The 23001-nt window shown below is 40.7% G+C and overlaps 1 protein-coding gene across 3 annotated transcripts; it reads right to left on the reverse strand.

Moving 5' to 3' along the window:
• Nucleotides 1-9950: 9950 nt before the first annotated feature.
• LOC107372942 (uncharacterized) lies at nucleotides 9951-21977 on the reverse strand. Of its 3 annotated transcripts, none has more exons than XM_054738196.2 (19): nucleotides 21786-21977; nucleotides 17061-17167; nucleotides 16882-16990; nucleotides 16357-16473; nucleotides 16214-16275; nucleotides 15230-15439; nucleotides 14493-14684; nucleotides 14310-14409; nucleotides 14093-14234; nucleotides 13831-14014; nucleotides 12337-12436; nucleotides 12038-12162; nucleotides 11906-11937; nucleotides 11493-11605; nucleotides 11266-11411; nucleotides 11097-11191; nucleotides 10948-11026; nucleotides 10758-10866; nucleotides 9951-10354 (listed from the first exon to the last, which is right to left on the reverse strand). In XM_054738196.2, the coding sequence occupies exons 1-19, from the start codon at nucleotides 21838-21840 to the stop codon at nucleotides 10281-10283; spliced, it is 2151 nt and encodes a 716-aa protein (XP_054594171.2). In that variant the 5' UTR covers nucleotides 21841-21977; the 3' UTR covers nucleotides 9951-10280. The 3 variants fall into 3 exon arrangements, with proteins under 3 accessions (XP_054594171.2, XP_015796624.3, XP_070406511.1); XM_015941138.3 differs by having other exon boundaries at nucleotides 21771-21977; XM_070550410.1 differs by lacking the exon at nucleotides 21786-21977 and adding an exon at nucleotides 19939-19992.
• Between the last annotated feature and the right edge of the window lie 1024 nt (nucleotides 21978-23001).

Raw genomic sequence — 23001 nt, forward strand, 5'->3', positions numbered from 1 at the left:
TGAACGAACCAGGACATCTCAAGTAACTGAAGAGCAGACTGCTCTCTTCTGTGAACAATCTCAACGGTGCGGTAGGAAAAAATCGCACCACCGGACTCTGACTTTCACCCCAAGCGTGGGGATTTGACTTGACGCCGGCTGACTTGTGACTCATATGATCAAATCTCATACCGAGCATTTTACTATTGTCGATTGTTTTCATCTGTTTTTGTGTGTTATCTTTATGTGTTATATTTCCCATTATTATTAAAATTTAGTATATAAACCGTTTCATGCTATACCCGTGACTCCAGTCATTCTTAAACAACCTCCAATTCTCCCCGAACCTAATTATTGGCCCATTTGTTTATTTTTTCTTTTAATTATCTTATTGTATCCTGTAATCCGGTTACATAAAACTTGGCGAGCCAGCCAGGAGAATTGTAGAGTTGTTACCTTAGCTAACCATTGACTGACATCATAAGAGTGCCTGGAGGTCACAGTGGTTTGCCATTTTGGCATTATTGGTACTTTTGAGTGTTTTAAAATGGAAGTTGTGAAAACAGAAAAGGTCAAAGTTTCAAATGCTGTTTTAATCAGTGGGTTAACTGATACAGACCTTGATAACGAAGTCTTTGGGTTTATGGAAGGATTCGGACCAGTTAACAGGCGCATTAAGTTACCAAACTGTGATCAGATTATTGTGGAGTTTCAACATGAAGCCACTGTTAAGGAATTAAAGAAACAATGTTTACCCTATGACAAACCTTGTACTAGGAACCCAGATGTTTTCTTCCATATTCAAGACCTAGCCAGCGCGTACAGTCTAGAAACTAGCACATCTGCCACTGATGCCTATCTGTCAGAGCTCAGGGACATAGCTGCGCGTAGCAATCAATCATTTAAAGACCTTCTAATGGAGGAACTGGCAAAAATTGGGGAATCTTTAGGAAGGGATACCCATGCATCTGAACCAGTCACTGAACCAGAGCCAATGCTCCATAGTGACCAAGTTACATATTCCCTGCCTTTAACACCAGAAGTTAACTATATGAACAACTCAAAGGACAATTGTCCACCTACAGAGACTGGAAAACAAAACCCTTGCATTCCACCAAATCTTTTAAACACACCTGAGGTTCAGCGAGTTATTGTGGAACACATTGTTAAAAGCAGTGAGGTTATCCCTCCGCCTACTTCACAATACAGACTAAAACCGTTCTCAGGGCGAGTTCCACACCCTTCTTTTGAAACTGACTATGATACTTGGCGTAGTAGTGTAGTGTTATGCATAAATGATCCTTCACTCACCAAGTCCCAAATTGTACGAAGAATCGTGGAGAGTCTGTCAGCCCCAGCAGCGAGCATCGTTAAAGCTCTTAGTCCAAAATCCGACCCGGAAACGTACCTTGAACATCTCGATTCAGCTTACGCAGCTGTCGAAGACGGCGACGAGCTCTTTGCTCGCTTCTTAAACACAAACCAGGACAGTGGTGAAAAACCTTCCGATTACTTTCAGAGGTTATACACCTTGTTAAACCTAGTTATTCAGAGGAATGGAATTTCCTCCAGTGACGCAGACCAGCAGCTGCTCAAGCAGTTTTGCAGAGGCTGTTGGGACAGCTCGCTGATTTCAAACCTGCAACTCGAACAAAAGAAAGACAACCCGCCTCATTTTACAGCACTTCTCCTCAAACTGCGCACTGAAGAAGACAAACAGGCTACTAAAGCAGCACGCATGAAACAACACTTAGGGGCACAACGAACTAGAGTGTATTCAAATGTGCAAACAACATGCTCTCAGAGTAAAAACACTTGTGAACTGGAAATAGATGATAACTGTGATGACTTACGCAAACAAATCGCTGAGCTCAGGAGCCAAATTGCACAGCTTAAGGTTAACAACACAGATAAAAAGGCAAAGAAAACTCAAAAAGAGTCAAAACCCCGTGTGGGGACTAAAATTCCAGATGAGCCCAAACAGATTCAGCAGATAACAGCAGTGGTGCCCAGACCAAAGCCTGGATACTGTTTTAAGTGCGGAGAAGATGGGCACATAGCTTCTAGCTGTAGCAACGAGCCAAATCCAGCACTAGTTGCAACTAAAAGACTTGCTCTTAGACAGAAGCAGCGCGAGTGGGAGATGTCAAAGCCAATTGCTCAGTCTCCTCCTTTAAACCGGTAGAAGCTCCTATCGTGGGACAGATAGGTGCTAAAGTAGAACCAAGTCCCTCTAAGGAAAGGACAGAGAGACTTTTTTGCAAGCCAGTTCATGCTCATTCAGTGCCAAAACTTCCCAAAAGATTAGTGGGTGGGCGATGCACAGCTACAGTCTCAGTTAACAGTGTTGAATGTAATTGTTTACTGGATTCAGGGTCCCAGGTAACCACCATTGCCAATTCTTTTTACCAAGAACACTTACCTGACCTCTCAATTAAACCCATCAGTAGTCTGTTAGAAGTCGAGGGCGCAAACGGTCAAGCAGTTCCTTATTTAGGATACATAGAGATAAGTGTCACATTTCCAAAAGAGCTCGATCAGTCTGGACTTGAGTTACCTACCCTTGCGTTAGTGGTTCCGGATATAAGCTCAAACTCTGATACACCACTACTCATTGGCACAAACACACTCGATCCTTTGTATGAGCAATTGTCTGCCAATAACTTACCTGATTCCAAGGCACTCTCTTATGGGTACCAACACGTGCTAAAAGCCTTAGCAGTCAGAAAAAAACAAAGCAAAGATGGACGAGTTGGTGTGGTGAAGCTTCGAGGGAGAACCCAAGAAGTTCTCCCTGCAAATAAAAAACTGTTACTAGAAGGGTTTATGCAACCCAGCCAAAACAAGCATGAGCCTTATGCACTCATTGAACAACCCACCAATGGTTCTCTACCAGGGGGTATAATTGTAGACTGTTGCCTCATTTCCTTACCTTCACATGGTCCATACAAAGTACCTGTTGTACTAAGAAACAAAACTAACCATGACATCACATTACCCACTAACTGTGTGATCGCTGAGTTAGTTAAAGCCGATCGTGTTATGCCATATCCAGAACCTGACAAAAGTGATCAGAAAGTACTTGTGGCGTGTAGTTCGCAGCAACAGACTTCACCTTCAAACCCTCCTCTCAGTTTTGACTTCGGTACTTCGCCCTTGTCCGAAGAATGGAAAGGGAGGATCACCAACAAACTTAACACTTACTCCGATGTGTTTTCGCACCACGATCTTGATTTTGGTCATACACAACAGATAAGACATCACATCAACTTAAAAGACGAGACCCCATTCAAACAGAAATCTCGGCCGATCCATCCACATGATTATGAAGCCGTGAGAAAACATTTGGAAGCCCTCTTGGAAACCGGTATAATAAGAGAGTCGGAGTCTCCATTTGCCTCACCAATAGTGGTAGTTCGGAAAAAGAATGGTGAGGTACGTCTATGTATAGACTATAGAAAGCTTAATCTGCAAACCATTCGCGACGCATATGCCCTGCCTAACTTGGAGGAGTCCTTTTCTGCTCTCGCTGGATCACAGTGGTTTTCTGTGATGGACCTCAAGTCAGGTTACTATCAAATAGAGATGTGTGAAAAGGATAAACCTAAAACTGCTTTTGTTTGCCCGTTTGGGTTTTATGAATTTAACCGTATGCCACAAGGAATAACAAATGCTCCAAGCACTTTCCAACGGGTTATGGAAAAGTGTATGAAGGACATTAATCTGAAGGAAGTGTTAGTTTTCCTAGACGACTTGATCGTCTTTTCCAACTCCTTGGAAGAACACGAAACCAGACTTTCTCACGTTCTTGAACGGCTTAGAGAATACGGACTCAAGCTATCACCAGATAAGTGTCGTTTTTTCCAGACATCTGTGCGTTATCTTGGACATATAGTATCTCGAGATGGCATAAAAACCGATCCAGATAAGGTGGAAGCACTCAAAACATGGCCGAAGCCTCAGACTTTGAAGGAACTCCAATCTTTCTTAGGATTTACCGGTTATTACCGACGCTTCGTTAAAGATTACTCAAATATTGTCAAGCCACTAACATCTCTCACGGCTGGTTATCCACCCAAACGGAAAAACTTTAAAACACCACCATGTAGATCAAAGTACTTGAACCCCAAAGAACCCTTTGGGAATCGTTGGAGCCAAGACTGTGAGAAGTCCTTTCAAACTATTATTGAAAAACTTACCACTTCGCCAGTTCTTGGCTACGCTGACGCAAAACTCCCATATCTAGTACACACAGATGCTAGTACGACCGGACTCGGTGCAGCGCTATACCAAGTGCAAAACGGTGTCACACAGGTAATCGCTTATGCAAGTCGCGGTTTAAGCTCTAGTGAAACTAGGTACCCTGCGCACAAGTTGGAGTTTCTAGCCTTAAAGTGGGCCATAACAGATAAGTTTCATGACTATTTGTATGGGAACACATTCACTGTCATTACTGATAATAATCCGTTAACTTACCTCTTAACAACGGCAAAACTCGATGCAACGAGCTATCGTTGGCTAGCTGCGTTGTCCACCTATAATTTTGACATCAGATACCGTGCAGGTACACAGAACGTTGACGCGGATGGCCTGTCTAGGAGGCTGCATGATAAACCTGAAGACAACTCAAAATTCACTGAGGAATGCCAACGACTAGATGAGTTCCGATCTCATCTTTTATCCTCTGTCAAAGAAGTCGAGCTTCAACTTCAAGCCGAAGCAGTGAAGGCAACATGCCAAAAGCACATGGTCTTGGATGAGACTGATTCTCCTTGTGGTTTAGTTCAGTCACTTGCCATGTCTGCAGCGGCCATTCCAGACCTATTCCAGTTGGAAGACAATAGTGACAGTTTCTTTGCTGTGCCCAAGTATAACCATGCTGACCTTGTCTCCTTGCAGAGGAAAGATCCAACCATTGGCCGAGTCATTCAGCTGCTTATGACTGACAATAAACCGCCAACTGATACTATTGCAGAACCCCCGGTGGTTCTTAACCTTTTGAGAGAGTGGAAACGGTTTGAGTTTCAAAATGATTTACTGTACCGGAGACGCCAATTAGGACCAGAGACATCATTGCAGTTAGTCTTGCCTGATTCATTACGTTCAACAGTCATGCAAAGCCTACATGATGATATGGGGCATCTTGGGGTTGAACGTACGACAGATCTCATTCGGTCCCGTTTTTACTGGCCAAGAATGGCTAGTGATATCGAAATCAAAGTTAAAACTTGCGAAAGATGTATCCGTCGAAAGGCCCTCCCTGACAAAGCTGCTCCAATGGTGAGTATTACCACCACCAGACCTATGGAGTTAGTTTGCATGGATTTTCTCTCCATAGAACCAGACAGTAAGAACACTAAAGATGTCTTAGTGATTACAGACCATTTTACAAAGTATGCAGTGTCCATCCCAACCAAAGATCAGAAAGCCACCACCGTCGCGAAGAACCTGTGGGAACATTTTTTAGTCCACTACGGGTTTCCTGAGCGCCTTCATAGTGATCAGGGACGGGATTTCGAATCACGTACAATCAAGGAACTTTGTTCTTTACTTGGTATCCGTAAAGTCAGAACGAGCCCTTATCACCCTCGTGGCAACCCCGTTGAACGGTACAATCGTACATTACTCAGCATGTTGGGAACTTTACAAGCCACTGAGAAACATCACTGGCGCGATTTTGTAAAACCACTTACTCACTCGTACAATTGTACAAAAAATGACGTGACGGGATACTCTCCCTACGAGCTAATGTTCGGTAGGCAGCCTCGGTTGCCTATAGATATTGCCTTTGGGTTACCGCATTTGAACAAGCCCTCTATAACTCATTCTCAGTATGTTAAAGAACTGAAGAGTCATCTGGAACAGAGTTATGACATTGTCATAAAAAACTCTCAAAAAACAGCGAGGAAGAACAAAGAACGGTTCGACAGAAACATTCGTGAGTCCACACTAGGTGTGGGAGATCGTGTTTTAGTCCGAAATCTTCGCTTAAGAGAAAAGCATAAATTAGCAGACAAATGGGAGCAAACAGTGTATATAGTTCTCAAACAGATGGAAAACTTGCCAGTATACACTGTAAAACCAGAGAACGGAGAAGGACCCAACAGAACACTCCACAGAGATCTTTTACTGCCTTGTGGTTTTCTCTCTTCATTAGAAAATGAAACAGAACGCGTTACGAAACCTAGCAGACCTCATACAAGACAGAGTTCAGCCTTAGAACCTGACCCAGATGAGCCACTTGACGAAGAGGTAGATGAGTTTTATTACTCTGATCTTCCACAAGTGCTAAACCGACCATCCTATCAAATAGCGGTCACCTTGCCAAATAGGGAACTCATAGCAGATTCAGGACCGGTAAATAATATTCAACAACAAAACACACTATCCTTACACACAGGGGATCGCAAGGAACCAACCTTAGCTGGTAATGAAAATGCTGAATTGTCCTTACTTGACAAAGGCATCAACACCGAAACATTCTTACCTGACAGAATGAGTGAAACTGCGACATTCTTACCTGAAAGAGTGAAAGAAGCAGCAACATACTTACCTGAAAAAACGAAAAAAAATGAAGTATACTTACCTGACGTAGAAACGGGGGATGAAACTAACACAAACCTACCTCAATTGGATGGTGTCCTAAAGTTGCAGCAACGTGATGTAAGTTTTGAACCCATCATACACGATCAGACACATACATCTGAAAAGACCAAAGTCTTAGAGAATAGCTCATCAGCTCTGTCGGAAACAGAGAGCTCACTTCGTCCTGTCTCAGTTGAGAATCAAACCGAAATGGATGAGCATGATACTGTGCAACCAGAGATGTATGTCAGGAGATCTGAACGAAGTAGTCAGCCTCCTCAAAGACTAACTTACTCTCAATTGGGCAATCCACTAGTGACCGTAGTTAGGTCCCTTTTCCAAGGACTTAATAAAGCTTTTATTGACTCTCTTACTCAAGAAGTTGTGTACCCCGTAGAAACAATGCACAGGGACGTGCATGATATTTAATGGGGGAGGATGTAACCCAGAAGCTAGAACCTTAATGAGGTATTAACTAATTGGCTTACTAATATGATCCATCCTCAATTTAGATAAAATATAAAATATAAATTAAGGAAATTAACAATACTAATTAATAGATATCTAATTAACTAATAGATAATTTCATAATGAATTATTGGAAGGGTGAATAACTAAAATAACGAGTTTAATATTAAACATCGGTTAAAACAAGAATCTTGAACATCCCTAACAGAAACAGAAGAGGAAAGCTGTATACTATTGGTCCAGGTGGGAATCTGAAATTTCATTGGCTGAGAGAAATAAGTCCCGCCTCCGCGAAATAAAACCGTGCGACGCAGCTGAGCGAGAGGAGAGACAAACGGCTGTGCAGCACGCAGATACAGAAAGCAAAGACTGAGCGGTTAGAGAGAGAGAGAGAGAGAAAAAAAAAACAACGGTCGAGGCCGTGAAGAACCCTGATTTGGGTGCCGCATAGATAGAGGGAGAGGCGGACTTGACTCCTTCTAATAAGAGCTAGGAACTTGGAACCAACGCGGTGAGTAAAGAAAAAAGAAGAGAAAAAGCTAACGATGCAACTTAAAAAAAAAAAGGAACCTTAAATAGCTTATCAAATTAATTCCATTCTTATAGATTTGTGTGGAGACGACAGAGTGAACCAATCCTCTGTAGGAGGGAACCGTTGGAGCGCGTTGGTGAGTGAATGAGATTAAATTCAGTAAATTATTAAATTCAAAAAGCTAATTACAGCAACCGAGGTGACAGCAGTGGGCTGCTAGACGTTAGATCCCAGGAGTTAACATCTCAAACTACCAGTTAACGGTGGTAGGGCATATAGGAGTTAACGGCTCAAACCGCCAGTTAACGGCGGTAGGGCATATGGGATTCCCAGGAGTTAACGGCTCAAACCGCCAGTTAATGGTGGTACGGCCTAGATGTACAAGGTCCTCAGGGGCGTTATAGCTAACGCCATAGAATTAGCAATGCGTCCCTTAACCAAACATTTAATAATAAAAAAAATAGATAAATAAAAATAAATAAAAGCTAACTGATTAGGGAGGAATTATTTTACAAAGGTGGACCAAAGGACCAGAATTTATATTTTGTTGAATTTTGTTATAGAACATTTTATTTATTTATTTATTTATTTATTTATTTATTTATTTATTTATTTATTGTGTTACAGATATACAAGGTGTCACAATGCTGTATAGAAACACAACTAAATGTATCCTTGTTGTCATGAATGTATTTCTTGTTGAATAGTGTAGAGTAATAGAATCTAACTGAGCCTATTGAGCTGAACAATTGTTGTCATATGTAATTATATTTCCAGAGCTACTGAGAATTATTTTAATAGACAATCAAATTGATGTTATGTTAGTTGAACTGTGAACCCAAACATGATTGGCTATGCCAATAGAGTGAAGCATTTGTTTAAGTCTGTAAGACTTTATGCTGTGATGTGACGAGAAGGGTCGATGCCAACTCGCTAACAGTCCTGTTGTTTACAGGCTGGGTTTTTTTTTTTCCTTGGGTTTGATCCCGACTCCTATGATCACTCACTTGGAACGAGAACTGGATTTCTTCCTGACGAGGGAGATGGCGAGCCTTAACCACTGAACGAACCAGGACATCTCAAGTAACTGAAGAGCAGACTGCTCTCTTCTGTGAACAATCTCAACGGTGCGGTAGGAAAAAATCGCACCACCGGACTCTGACTTTCACCCCAAGCGTGGGGATTTGACTTGACGCCGGCTGACTTGTGACTCATATGATCAAATCTCATACCGAGCATTTTACTATTGTCGATTGTTTTCATCTGTTTTTGTGTGTTATCTTTATGTGTTATATTTCCCATTATTATTAAAATTTAGTATATAAACCGTTTCATGCTATACCCGTGACTCCAGTCATTCTTAAACAACCTCCAATTCTCCCCGAACCTAATTATTGGCCCATTTGTTTATTTTTTCTTTTAATTATCTTATTGTATCCTGTAATCCGGTTACATGTGCATCATAATAATTCTGATTGAGCCTTCAGACACACTTTTGCCTTTATTTTCCACCTGCTGAATATTTTCCACTTGCCGAATATGTCGTTTTGCATAACTTGTTTACTAACACATGGCATCTAATTGTCTTTTCCTAATTTATTCCCCAGGCTTGTTTTTTTTTTTTTTTGCATTACTTCTGATGTTAAAGCTAAAGCTCCTGCATGTAAATGTGGTTTGCATGTGACTTTACACAAGTTCTTAAAAGAAACAAATGTCTCCTTAAATGTAAAAATGGCTGCACGTTTTTATTTTCAAACTGTACAAACAATAAAGGCAGCTGTTTTTTGAAATTCTCTCTTTTGCTCTCTTTAACACAGTTTACAGCTATAAATCATCATGCAAATAATGGAAAATAATCATTTGTGCCATAAAAACAATTATTCCCAGCTCTAAGGGTCCAACAACATTGTTGAGTATGGTGGTCTATAACTTATGTTATAATTGTCACTTTTTTACAGTGTGCAGTCATAGAAGTACCTACCTGAGATTAAAACTTTTCTCTGTATAATATTAAAAAATACATGAAAGATACCTCCCAGAGTTCCTCACGAAAAATCACCCCATGCCTGATTTCACACCGGAGTTGGTCCAGTTTCTTCTGGGCAAACCATTCACACTGACTGCAGTTTGTGTGCTTAGTCTCTGGATATTTTCTCCCACAAGAGCTCCCACAGATAAGTTATTTTAAGTTGTGAGAAGTATGTGAAGTAGATTTTTCTTTTTTTGGTTCAGTTTATGTGTGGGGGTGTTTTTCTGTGGTTGTTTGTGGAGAAAGATGATTGTTCTGTTTGACAACTGGAAAATTACGAAGTGGTAAAACAATAACATAAACTATCATACACTGTGAACTGATCTCTCCGCCATTAATAAAACAAAAGCTGGTAAAAACAATGCAACACGGATTTTATTTTGAAATATACCGGATGCATCTTACTGAAACACGTCTCACTTCCTGCCTGGCTCATGTAATCTAACTTCAGGACAATCTGTATGCAGCGTTCAGAAAAATAGATTATGTGGAAACTTTCTGGAGCTTTGCATTCAGATCTGTACCACACCGCGGCCGGTGTTGATGCTCTGATTGGGCTAGATGGTTTTTGATCAATGCAGAAGTCGTGCAGAAGCCAGACCTTTCTGGATTTGGTGTGAAAGAGACTCAAGCCTGACTTTGATCCGCGAAAGTCCTTCAGGCTTGATGTGAGGGTTAGTCGTGGTCCTAACAGCCAGCTGGAGACGGGGCAAAGAAATACAGAGCCAGGAGGATAAGGTAGACAACCACCAGAGCTGTGCCTGAAGAAAACAAGAAGTTGATGAATGCATGACAACTGGATGGGTTTTCTAACAACCAATTAAAGACAAATACAATAGAAAACGGGATGAGAAGTGATGCAGATGTGGCAAGGTGGAGTAACAAGAGCAGGATTCGATCCCCAGACTCCTGGGTGAGAGTCATGCGCCCTTACCAGTCAGCCAAAGGGACATCCCCTTGGCCAAGTAGCCAGGGCGCATGATCAAACACTGTGACAGGACGCTCACACTGCCACACAGATTCTCATTTTACATAGTATGTGATGTATCTTAATACTTACTTGGGTTTCTCTATTTAATTCACTTAAATGTACATATTTTCTTGCTAAAAATGAAACTAATCTTTTTTTCATTTTCTCCAAACCATTAACTCCTCAAACCGTACCCTGGAAATAATCAGACTTTCCATCCATGAAGATGTAGTTGACTAGAATAACACTGAAGATGCTGGCCCACATGTGCTGGTCACTGAACACGAGCACAAATCCCACATCCTAAAAAGATTTAGGAGAGACATTATTATATTTACTCTATTTACTAATTTGTATTAATGGAAACTGAAAGTAGAGTCTTACACAGAAAGCATTAAATAAAACCAGGATTGGGATCTGTAGCATGCAGACCTGCACAGCTATACAGCTTCCAACCTCCAAACTGGAACAAAAACATCATTTAGAAACAACTTTTATTATTTTTAATGGTGGTTTAAAAAGAGAGAAACAACCTTAGACTGATGTTGTTCTGCAGAGCAAACTGAATCCCATTTACAATCTCCGGGATCTCCGGGACCATCGCGAGAACCGTCACACCGATGAAATACTGGAGGAGAGAAGCAGAGCAGGTAAATATAACAGGAGCGGGGTAGTAACTGGGCACGCTCAGATCTTATGCACCTGAGAAATGTTGGGCTGGTTGAGAATCGGCTGAATGTGCTCGGTGGCGAGATCCGCACACGCAGACATGAGCACGGTGGCGACGATGAGGATGAGCAGAGACCTCCACCGTGACCAGTGGACAACTGTCCCATGGTGGCCGCCCACTGCAGGGACACAAACTCTTTAATCACGACGATTTTAAAGGTAAAAAAGTGACAGGAGCGGGTTTTCCTGTTGAATCTTACCCTGCACTTCTCCAACATGGATGTTATAGATGTGAGAGTGTGTTTTCAAAGTAAATATCAAACCGATGACGTAGGCAGCAGGCAGGAGAACAGACACTGTGTACACCAGAGGCCTGACAAAAACACAAGTTTATTCTAAACAAGCTTAAAGCTTTCACATTTTAGACAATAGCTTCAGACTGACTCACCAGACGGACTAGAAACAATAAACCCTGAGAGATCCCATTTGATGTAATGAGCTACCAAAACGTTAAACTTTAATTTAGTAAATTAAAATATAAACTCCACAATATGAAACTGTGTACTTCCTATACTTTACTACATGTTAAAAAAACTCCTCCAGGAATGCACCGCCGCACTTTACTATAGATCGTTATTTTAATCTTATTACTGAGAAACAAAACTAAACTCACTCGATGTGGTCGTGGAACAGTGTACCGTTTTTCTGTTGATAAAAGCAAAAATCAGCATTAAGCTTAAGGCAGAATGTGTGTGTGTGTGTGTGTGTGTGTGTGTGTGTGTGTGTGTGTGTGCATGTTTATTACTAGATCATAGTGGCAGTTGTGGCACACGAACGGTCCGCTGCTGTTGCTGGTGGCATTGATGCTGCTGCAGGCGTCACACACCAGGTTTCCATAAGCCTTGGAGAACAACGTGGGGGCAAACACACCTGAACAGAACAGGACACAAAGATGAACTTTACAAACTAGTGCACAACATGTTTTAACTGATCTTGTTAATTACATTTATGGCTGACTTGTTAAACGTTGTGAGTTTTCTTGTACCGTATAAAATACAACATAAAATGTAAAAACGCTCTGTGTGTTGGGCTCTAAAAACTTGCCTCCCACTGAGATGAAAAGCAACGCAGAGCTCACTCCGGCAGATCGACTGTTGAATCTTTGCTCCTGGTGTTTCAGGCCTCCAATGATCATGCAGATGCCCTAAAAATACACAAGATGGTCTTTAAAGGTGTTGAGTACTTATTTAATTAATACATTTGCCGTAGTCTCTAATAGAATGCCTTGTGAGTCATACTATGAAGAAAAAATACACCAGTGCACCATTTTTAGGAACTAGAAGTGACCCACATCACAGCTGAGCTTCAGACGGCAGGTTTAGGAGTCTTATTTGATATTTGGACATCTCGCCTCAGATTGGATAACAGCAACACAACTCTACCACTGACTTTTGCAACGTGGATGTTTTTATCTCCACAAATTACACAAGCCTGAAGGCAGTCTGCTATGCTGAGGAGTTGCTAATGCTAACGATTAGCTTCTACTAGCCAAGACGTTCTCTGCTGATTCTTGGACGCTGAACCAACAACAGACTTCCCTTTCACAAGACAAGATGGGTGAGTCCATGAATGTGTGATGTAGATCTGTCAGGATTTTCAGAATCCTAGAGTTTCACCATATATTTTCTACCAGAAGATAATGCAGGAGATCGGTGTAGGAGACTATTTTCACATTTAGCCTGCATGAAAAGCTCAGAGTGACTGATTATAATCAAAAATAATATTTAAAAAAATATTTTTTTTATTGTTCCACACCTTTAAAGTAACTTTTGGAGATTTTTAGTTAACTGACAAGTAAATAAAAAGTATTTTAGCAAATTTTCTATTTACTAAAACAACAAAACACGCCAACATCAGTGCAATATGCTGTATTTGAGCAATAGTACATTTGTATGTCTGTGTCCTTTATGCTTTTTCTTTTTGGAGAATCGTTTTTTTTTTTATTCGTCATTCTAGAAACTGAAGGTGACAATAATCGCCTTCTGCCTTTGTGTATTTATCTCTTATTTTTTCCTTTGCTCCAAGTGTACAGTATGTGCTGCCTTGACGAGTGAAATACCTCACTGAGGGATCAATGAAGTCGATTCTAGTCTAAAACATCCAACGAACATTCCTTACCTGTTTTAAAATGTGTGCTTTCTCATTTTATTTTGATTTCCTCAAATGAAATGTTTGCGTTGTTGTGTTAGTTCTCATGTACGGTTTAACATTTTAGTTTGGCAGAATTAAACCGCTTCAGCAAATGTAATTCTTCTGTTTCTAAAGTTCTGTATTTATGTCTTGATTATGGAGGCTCGTTTGTTTGTTTTGGGCTGAGAGCTGTTGAGCTGATCTGGCATATTTCATCAGGATTTTTATAAATAGTTGTTGCAAAATTTAGAAATTCATGAACAATTATTGAGAAGTATTTAATTGTTAAGTTTATTAAAAAAATAAAACAGAAGATTTTATTTTAGTGTCTAAATTAACATGTCTGTTTAAGACTAGATGCCAAATACAACCCAAAGGTGTGTAAATTAGTTTTTACAGCCAGCTCACAGGGATGAAGAGGATGCAGCCAAGCAGAGTTCCAGTCAGAGCCGCCTTAACCACTTCCTGCAGACACGGGTTGGTTGCCCGGTGACCTCTGAGCAGGGCTGTGATGTAAAAGGTCAGCTCTGTGATGGAGCCAAATGTGGCATTGACCACGGCGCCGACAGCAAAGTTACTTTGAGCGGAGATGCTGAGGACGAAAACACAACCAACAGTCCAATCAGACTCCATTTGTTTGTAACACGTATAAAAAATCATGTCTGTTTACCTGGCAATGCCCATACCAATATAATATGAGAGAGGTATGATGGAGCTGATGGCCATAGCGAACTTCACATCAGAACTGGCAAGCTGGTTTTCTTTGTCAACATATCCGATTACCAGAGCTACAATAACTAGAGGGAGGAGGTCTGACGTGTGAGTGAAAGGTTTAACTAGTGTTTTGGTCATGCCACAAAGAGACACCGAGTGAGAGTAAAGGATACTGACAGCAAACACATTGATCCCATCAACAGCGTACTTGTAGTAGTACCAGTTTGCAGCGCGGTAGCAGCACAGCAGCGCTCTGGTCTCATAGCCTTGATGCTAAATATCAGACACAAAAACGAACATGTGAATCTTTCTGGGATCGTGTGCTGTGACTAAAAAAGAAAAGCTAATCCTTTTACCTTTCTGTGTGAGCTGGTCGAGATGAGGACGTCCTCAGGAGGCAGGAGGAGAATGATGCTAAGAGTTTGAGCGTTCATCTTAGAGACTGGGATGGTGAAGACCAGGATCCAGGAGATGAAGCAGACCAGAGAGTGAATGATGACGAGGGGAGGATATCCCAGGAGCAACCACACATAGGTGGAGAGACGATGCTACACAGCAATGGTTCATGTCAATGTCAAATTTATTTATAAAACACATTTAAATACAATACAAAGAGTGCCCAAAGTGCTGTACATCAGCAAACAACAATCAAACAAAAACAGCAACAACACAACAAAAAGAGGAGAAATACATATAAATCAAGGTTAAGATCAATTAAAAGCAAGAGTAAAAAAGTATGTCTTTAAAAGAGATTTAAAACTACAAACAGAATTCGCGGTTCAGATCTGCAATGGTAAACTACTCCACAGTGTCGGGGCGGCTATAGAAAACACTCTATCCCCCTAGGCTTTAGCCTTGAAGGTGGAACTCTCAGGAGATGTTTAGATGAGGATCTCAAGGCCCTCAAGGGGGCGTGAACAATAAGAAGCTCAGCCAAATAAGAAGGCGCCAAACCACGAAAGGCTTTAAAACATAACAGTAAAATTTCAAATTTAAGAAATGTAAGAAATCAGTCAGTTGCACATTTTTTAAATGAGCTGAAAACTACAGTCCTCTACGTCACAACAAATAACACAAATTATGTATGTTTTACCCAGTAGGGGGTCCGCAGAGGTCGATCTGGTACCTCTGGAGCTGGTACCGCTGGAGCTGGTACCTCTGGAGCTGGTACCTCTGGAGTTGGTACCTCTGGAGTTGGTACCTCTGCAGGTGATGGCAGCAGAACTGGTGAGTTGTCCTCCACAGTCACACTGCACTCACAGTCTGGTGCTTCCTCGCAACATCTCCTTAGCGTGTTCCCAATCTGGTGAAACAAAATCAGGACATAAACAGAACAGTGTTGTTTTTAATGTCAATATTAAAATCTAGTCTCACATCAGCTCAGTCCCACCTTAAAAAGGATTTGAGATGTAACAAGTAGGACAAATTGACTTAGTTCAATAGATGTTGATGGTGGTGTCATGGTGCTAAGGCAGCAGGTAGGACAATCTAAAATGTTGTCCCAAATAAACATCTTATACTAAAAATAGGGACATTTAACATTTTTTTGTTTAGGTCACCTATGAATGACTAAAAAAGTGTGTTGACATGTTGTCACCCAACTTCTGCTGCATGTTTTCAGGAAGAACATCTCTCTGCTGCAAGAGATTCAAATCTTGCAATCAGTACGAGCCAACCAGCTACAGGGTGAGACGGCTGCAACACAATACGTGTAAACTACTAATATTTACTATTTTTCTTAGATCATTTGCATAATTAAAGTACATCTATTGTGCAAGTAAAGACGTTTGTTACTTTAAACACCTCACAAAACTGCTACTTTTTGAAAACAACGACCCATTTTGGCACCTTTCTCGCCTCATTTATTGTAAAAATTGAACGTGGTAATGTGACCTGTAACTTTGAATTCGTCACTGTGAAATACTGAGGTGCAATGTTGAAAACTTGTGATGTTAAACGATTTCTGCTTTTATCACCTCGAGACAGTGTGGAAGTGAGGAAACTTATCATGAATCAATCTCACTTCAAACGGAAAGTAGCAACAGGAAGAACTTCTTAAAGCAAACCCAAATGGTACCTCGTGGATCGTGTTGCCAAATGGCCAGAGGAAGTAGCAGCACAGCTTCCAGCAAAGTTTACCTGAAAACAGAGGAATCCAAAGAGTCAAAGAAAAAAGTGAGTGAATATTTACCAATGTCCACCAAGAACCGGCTCACTTACCATAAGGTATCCCGATGACAGTGACGAACATCAGAGCGCCGACTACTAAATATACCAGAGACACCCACCAACCAAAGAGGAGCACATACAAAACATTTCCACATGTGATGAACTGATCTGGAAACAAACAGAAAGGAAACATCTAACAGTAAAAGGCTGACTTGTTCTCCAGACCTCTTTATATAAAAGGTTTATTTTGGGTACATGCAAGGTGCTTTTACAACTATATTCTTGGACAATAGCTTAGCTCTAATACGGTTTTGGTGGTGTCATTTTTGTAGAGTTGATGAATAATATTGAACTTGTTAATAATTTAAATAAAACTTTCAATTCACATGGTAAGAAAAAGCTATTTAATCTCTTAATCTGAACAGTCAACCCCAAAGGTCATTTCTCAACTCATCAGCAATCGTTTAAAAATCTTTCTGGTATTTTTCTGCTAAAATCTTTGCTACTGAGATTTATGAGAAGACAAAAACATATCGTCAACAGAAACGTTACAAGCTCACTAAGATGCACCTGTACCTGCATGTGGTTTGATGATGTTTAGTTCAGAGTAGAGCTCTTTCACAACTTCTGAGCGGTCTTCAAACGGTCGCTCCGTCACGTGGCTTTTCCATTTTCTGAAACCGAACTAAAACACACACCAGAACCTCAGTTTATCCCTCCGCTCCACTCCAGTATCTCATCTGCAGAGTTCTTACCCTGTAGTTGTTGACCAGTTTATTGGCCTCCACCTCGTTCTCAGCCCTGATGGTTCTCCTGCTCTGGATCTCCTCCCAGCTGTCTTCACAGGAATGACGCCTCGCACCTGAAACGGCATGCATTATCCTCAAACACGCCACTTTCACTTTGGACTCGTAGTTCCTGATATTTGGGCACCTCACCTGGATTGGATACCAGCAACACAACTCTACCAATGCCTGTTTGGTTTGCAATGTGGATGTTTTATCCCCACAAATGCAAGCCTGGAGGAGCTCTGTTGTGTGGTGGATTTGCCAACGCTAACGGTTAGCTTCTACTAGTCGAAACATTCTCTGCTGCTTTCTGGACAACAAGCCAAAAACAGTCCAACACACAACAATTCTTTGTAAAGAGCATTCTTCTTTCTACAGGCATTTTTTATGCTTTCTGTTTATGACCCATATTCTGTTGCTTTACAGGGCAATTCTTATTGTATAATGTTATGAATATCTTTAGAAATGTATCCTATGCTGTACTGGTGTCTCCTCACAGATCACATTCCAGTTTTGCTTTAATAAGTCATTTTTAAATGCATTTATGTTTTCCTCTGATCTCATTCTGGTATACTTTAAATGGTTAGTTTCTTATAGTTTCCTATATTTACAATTGTGAACTATAAAAACTGGTAGGTGATCACTTATGTTGTTATATAGGAGCCTGCTCGATATGTTAATTTTGACTTCATTTTTCAATATATTATCTATTAATGTAGCCGAATATGAAGTAATTGGACCGGGTCTGGTGATTTCTGGATACAAACCAATGCTGTACATACTGCTTATAATCTCTTCTGTTCATCAGTGATTTTCTGAATTTAATAGGTCGATATTGTTCATGTTTATGTATTTAGCAGACGCTTTTGTCCAAAGCGACTTACAAGTGATAATCGGCACGTTGCCCTTGAGGCTAACAACAACAACAACAACAACCTGACATCAATCATGGAGAGGAGGGAATAGGGCTGCACGATATTAGGAAAACCTGCGATATTCGATAACAGTGATTAAGACTGCGATGACGATATTACTTGTGATAAATAAAAACTTAACTCAGGAATAAAAATAATCAAAAACAAAGATATAAAAAAAATAAAAAAAATGAGAAAAGCAAAATATGTGAGGAAAGGGAAAAAGAAAATGAAATCTGTGGATCCCGGGAAAAGCAGAATCAGCAGAAAGAGCAGAGCAAAGCTAAATCAGGTGTTTGCTAACCATCCAAATTAAGTGCCGTCTGCCTCGGGGGCGGGCTTCTGACCTATGAGAACCCACCCGATTGGCCAAATGGGTGAAGAGCTCTATTTGATGTGTTAAAAAAACATCATGCTTCCATTTGACTGACAGAATAAATTGTGTAGCAAACATTTGAGCTGACCGTTCATTGCGATATTTATCTGTTCTTTGCGATATACATATTGTGCATCCTGATATTGCGATAACGATATATTTACGATATATTGTGCAGCCCTAGGAGGGAACAAGGAGTGGACAGTAGAGAAGGGGACGGGTGCAGGAGGGTGCTAGTTTAGAAGATGCTCTCTGAAGAGCAGGGTCTCCACAAACAAACTCAGACTTATTTAGACATTTGGAAAATATTTTCCCATCCATTCTGTGAAAATCCAGAAACCCTATAAACACAACTAACCATATTATTTTTTGTCTTTTCCATGCAAATCTCCATAGTGATGCATTCCAACATATCCTCTATTGCTACGATCATACTCTCCACTACCTTACACTTTAAGCTTTTCTCCACATATATTGCTACACCTCATCCACTTTTATTTTCTCTTTGCAGATAATTTAACCATCAATGCCAAAATCTACCCTTTTTTCTGTCATGAAAAGTGCACCATTCTGAGGACTGTAACAAGGTTCTGATCGCTATCGAGACCTGAGTCAAATATTGCAGCTCCATATGTGTTCCGCTTTTTTTAATAAAGCAGAGACAAAGCCCAGTGTGTTAGATAAAGATAACGAATGTTCAATAATATGAATAACACTGAAGAAACTGAGGTAAAAAAAAGAAGCTGACAAAAATAATCACTTCCTCTTTTCATGAGTTTCAACCCTCAAACCTTTAAGCTGAGCCCTGCTGTGGTTTCCTTTAGTCACGATATTTCTGCCAACACTTTTCAGCGATATTGTGAAAAGAACTCAAGTTTTGTTAAAAAACAGCAAAGTTGTATTAAGTTTTAGTTAATTAATGTAGGTCATTTTCGCAGATGGATGTTTATAAGAAGTAAATGGTAACCTAAATGTTCCACCATCTTTATCAACGACCACCAGTGTGATGGTGATGACTGAGTCACTGTAGTGTTAAACGCTTTGGAGTCCCGATTCAGAAAGCGCTATGCAAGTGTAGGTTATGTATCATTAAATTAATACATTTAACAGAATTAGTAAAATTCTCATGAGTTAGGATTAACAACTGAAAGCTGCAGCTCAGTGGCCTAGTGTCATGTTCTGTGTCCCTCAGTCCCCAGCCTCCTCCTGTTCTCACTCCAGGTTCTCCTCTTGTGTCTCATTGTGTTCCCCAGCCCACTCCAGGTTTCCCCGTAGTGTTTTCAGATTTAGAAATCCCATCCCTGTTTTTCTTATGGTTGTCTTGTTTTCAGGTTTTAGGAGTTCACTTATCTATAGTTTCTCTGTAGATTTATTTTACCTAGTCAGTTTTCCCCACTCAGCTAATTAGTCTCGCCTGATCCCTTCACCTCTCACTCCCCACGCACCTGCTGCCTGTTTCCCTGATTGCTCCCCTCTGTGTATATAACCCTGTCTGCGTCTCAATGTCGTGTTGGTTCATTGTAATTGTCAGCGTGTTCTGTCCTCCTCTAGTTACCTTAAGCCTGATTTATGCTTCTCCGTCTGCGTCAGTGCGGAGACACGCAACGCCATTATCCGTACTTGCGTAGGGCACGCAAGTACGTACGGAGTCGAGCCCACTTTTTTAAACATCCGTCGAACGAGACGGATTACGCAAGCTTGTGATTGGTCAGGATGCCGCTGTTGTTTACAGCGCCGCCATTGCAAAGAGAGCCGAGGATAACTAGCGGCAGACACGGAGAAGCTTGAAGAATACCTCGCGAAAAAACTCTAAAAATATGAACGTTTCATCCTCCCGTGACTGGAGGAGTGAAAAGATGCGCAGCAAGCGTTTTATTTGTGGACGGAAAAGACAGGAAACGTGGGTTTAGAGGTGGGGAGCGCATGAAGGGGTGGGAGAATGAGAGACAAATATGTACCTGTTAAAAGTCACTTATATACACAAAAAACACAATATAAACACACGATCTTGGACCGATGCATGACAGGATACCACAGAACAGCGCTACGCCCTCTGTTGTCCTGTCAGGCAATTGCTTTGCAACACTCTCCAGGAGACGGAGAAGTACAAGAGCAAAACGCTTCCGTCAGTCCGTGCGTGTCTGTCCCTTGCGGAGCTGACGGAGAAGCATAAACCAGGCTTTAGTCTGTCTGTCTGTCTGTCTGTCTGTCTGTCTGTCTGTCTGTCTGTCTGTCTGTGTTCGTTCTGTGAATTTGATATTAAGTTGGGTTTGTTTTGTGCCTCTGGACTTTGGCGCATCCGCCTTTAAAATAAAGGAAGTATTCTCTCAAACCTCTCCTGCCTTGAGTCGTTCTGGGGATTCTGCATCTTGGGTCCTAACCTCCTGATCTCACCGTGACACCTAGTGGTAGAGTGTACACCCGGGGCTGGGTGATCGGAGTTCAAATCCCAGTCAAGTCATACCAAAGACTTTATAAAAATGGGACCCAATGCTTCCTTGTTTGACACCCACCCTTAAGGGGTTGGATTGGGGGGTTAAACCACCAGATGGTTCCCAAACGCAGCTGTGTCTGTAGCTCACCACTCCCCATGGGGATGGGTCAAATAAGACAATTTTCAGCATGCCACACCAGTGTGTGTGAGAACTATGGGACTTTAATCTTTAATTTGGTTTTAGACATTTGAGCGATTTCAAAAATGTTAATAATTTTCTGATGTTTAATTTCCCAAATGAATACATGACTTAAAATGGAAGCAAATATTAAAGACAGTAGTATAGACAAATCACTTTACAAAGCAGACGAAATGTGTTTAGCTGAGCTACATTTTAATATAATTGCTTGACAGAAACATATTTGCATTTTCATTACCTTGATGATTGAATGTGAATTTGAAATATGGAAACATCTCTATTTCAGGAAGTATTGATATAAAAAAAATATCAGTTTTTCTTGCCAAAAGCATTGGTTGCATGCAAATGAGAGATGCAAACGCAACAGAAAATGCTGCTTTGTAAAGGAGATATGTTTATTTAGGTGAAAAGCAAAATTCAGCTGATTTAATCTAATGGTTTGAATCTGAATTAAAGGTAAATCTGTGAGGATTTTTTTCCCCACTCTTCATTCATTCAAAACGTGATACTTTGATTTTACAGCGGTTCAGCCTCCTAATCAATATGTCGTGACTGTGTAACAACATTTGTCTGTAGCTTCAGTCTTACTTCCGGCATGAATAATAACAAAAGAAAAGCCCACAGCTCGCATTCAGGTTAAAATATTGTTGGCCATTTAAAATGTTTGCTAGTAGCCGTCAACAGCACAGTTAGCAGATACAAATAAAGTTTTCTTTCATCCTAAAAAGCTAAATACGGAGCTAAAGATGAGCACCTTGCGTGTGCTCACCCGGTCTTCTCCTCCGGTTCGTTGTGTCTGAGCTCAGCTGGGACGACAAAGACATTTCCACCGGGAAAACCTTAAACACAAAACGTTTTTTTACTTCAGTCCGAGCCGCACATATCTTCGAGATCAGATGCGTCTGTCGCTCTGCTCCTGCGAATACGACGTACCGCTTTGAATTGTGGGAAATGTAGGTTATACTGCTTGTCGTTGCTGGAACAGGAAATGTGACAATAAACCGATTAAAATGTAATCCCCTGTTGTAAAACGAACCAGAGCAGGGCAGTTTTACAGCAGCAGGAGACATTTTGTATGCTATGCACATTATAAGTTATAGAAATAAATACATTACCTTAGCTAATCAAAATTCTGTTTGTTGAATCTTTGTTCTTTTCAGGTTTGCAGGGGACCAGCAGTCAACAGTTGGTGGACCACCAGTGACATTTTATCCAAATCATGTATTTCACACTTTTAAATCGATATAATCCCTGATTCACCTTGTAGGGACAATGCTGGGGTGTCAGCAAAAAAAAGAAGAAGAAGAAAAAACCAGAAGCAAACATTCATTTCCACAAAGAACATCCTGCGATTTGATCCAATCCACCACACTGAATCTGCTGTAGGTTTCATTCTGTCAAAAATGTTCTCTTTTTTAATAGAATTGAAATGGTTATTAAAGGCACTAAATTTGTACATAAAATGCTGTTGTGCTGTTGTTAAAAAGGCCCAGTCCGAATAGTTTTTTCTTAGGAAGCTAAGATCCTTTGATATAAGTAGGAGGCTCTTGAATGTGTTTTATCAGGGGATTATGGCCAGTGTGTTGTTTCATGCTGTGTTGTGTTGGGGCAGGAGCCTCACTGCTGAGGACAAAAACTAAATCAACTAAATGATCAAGAAATTTGGCTCAGAGGTTGGGCAAAGCTTGGACTCATTAGACATGATCATCAACAAAAAGATGAAGAGTAAACTTAAGACAGTTATGTCTCTGGAGGATCAGCCCCTTCATATTTTTAAGGATCTCAGGAGCTCTTTTAGTGGGCGAATGTTAATGCCCCGTTGTTCCACCGAATGTTTTAGGAACTCTTTTAGTCCTGCTGCAGTGCGTTTTTACAACGAGCATTTTGTACGACTGTTTATTTGATATTTCTATCATGGTTGTGGCTTATAGCAGTGTCCAGTGAATTATTATTATTATAATTATTGTTGTGTGTGCGTGCATGTT

The sequence above is a fragment of the Nothobranchius furzeri genome, chromosome 4 (assembly GCF_043380555.1).
Source record: "Nothobranchius furzeri strain GRZ-AD chromosome 4, NfurGRZ-RIMD1, whole genome shotgun sequence".
In the NCBI taxonomy this organism is placed as follows: Eukaryota; Metazoa; Chordata; class Actinopteri; order Cyprinodontiformes; family Nothobranchiidae; genus Nothobranchius; species Nothobranchius furzeri.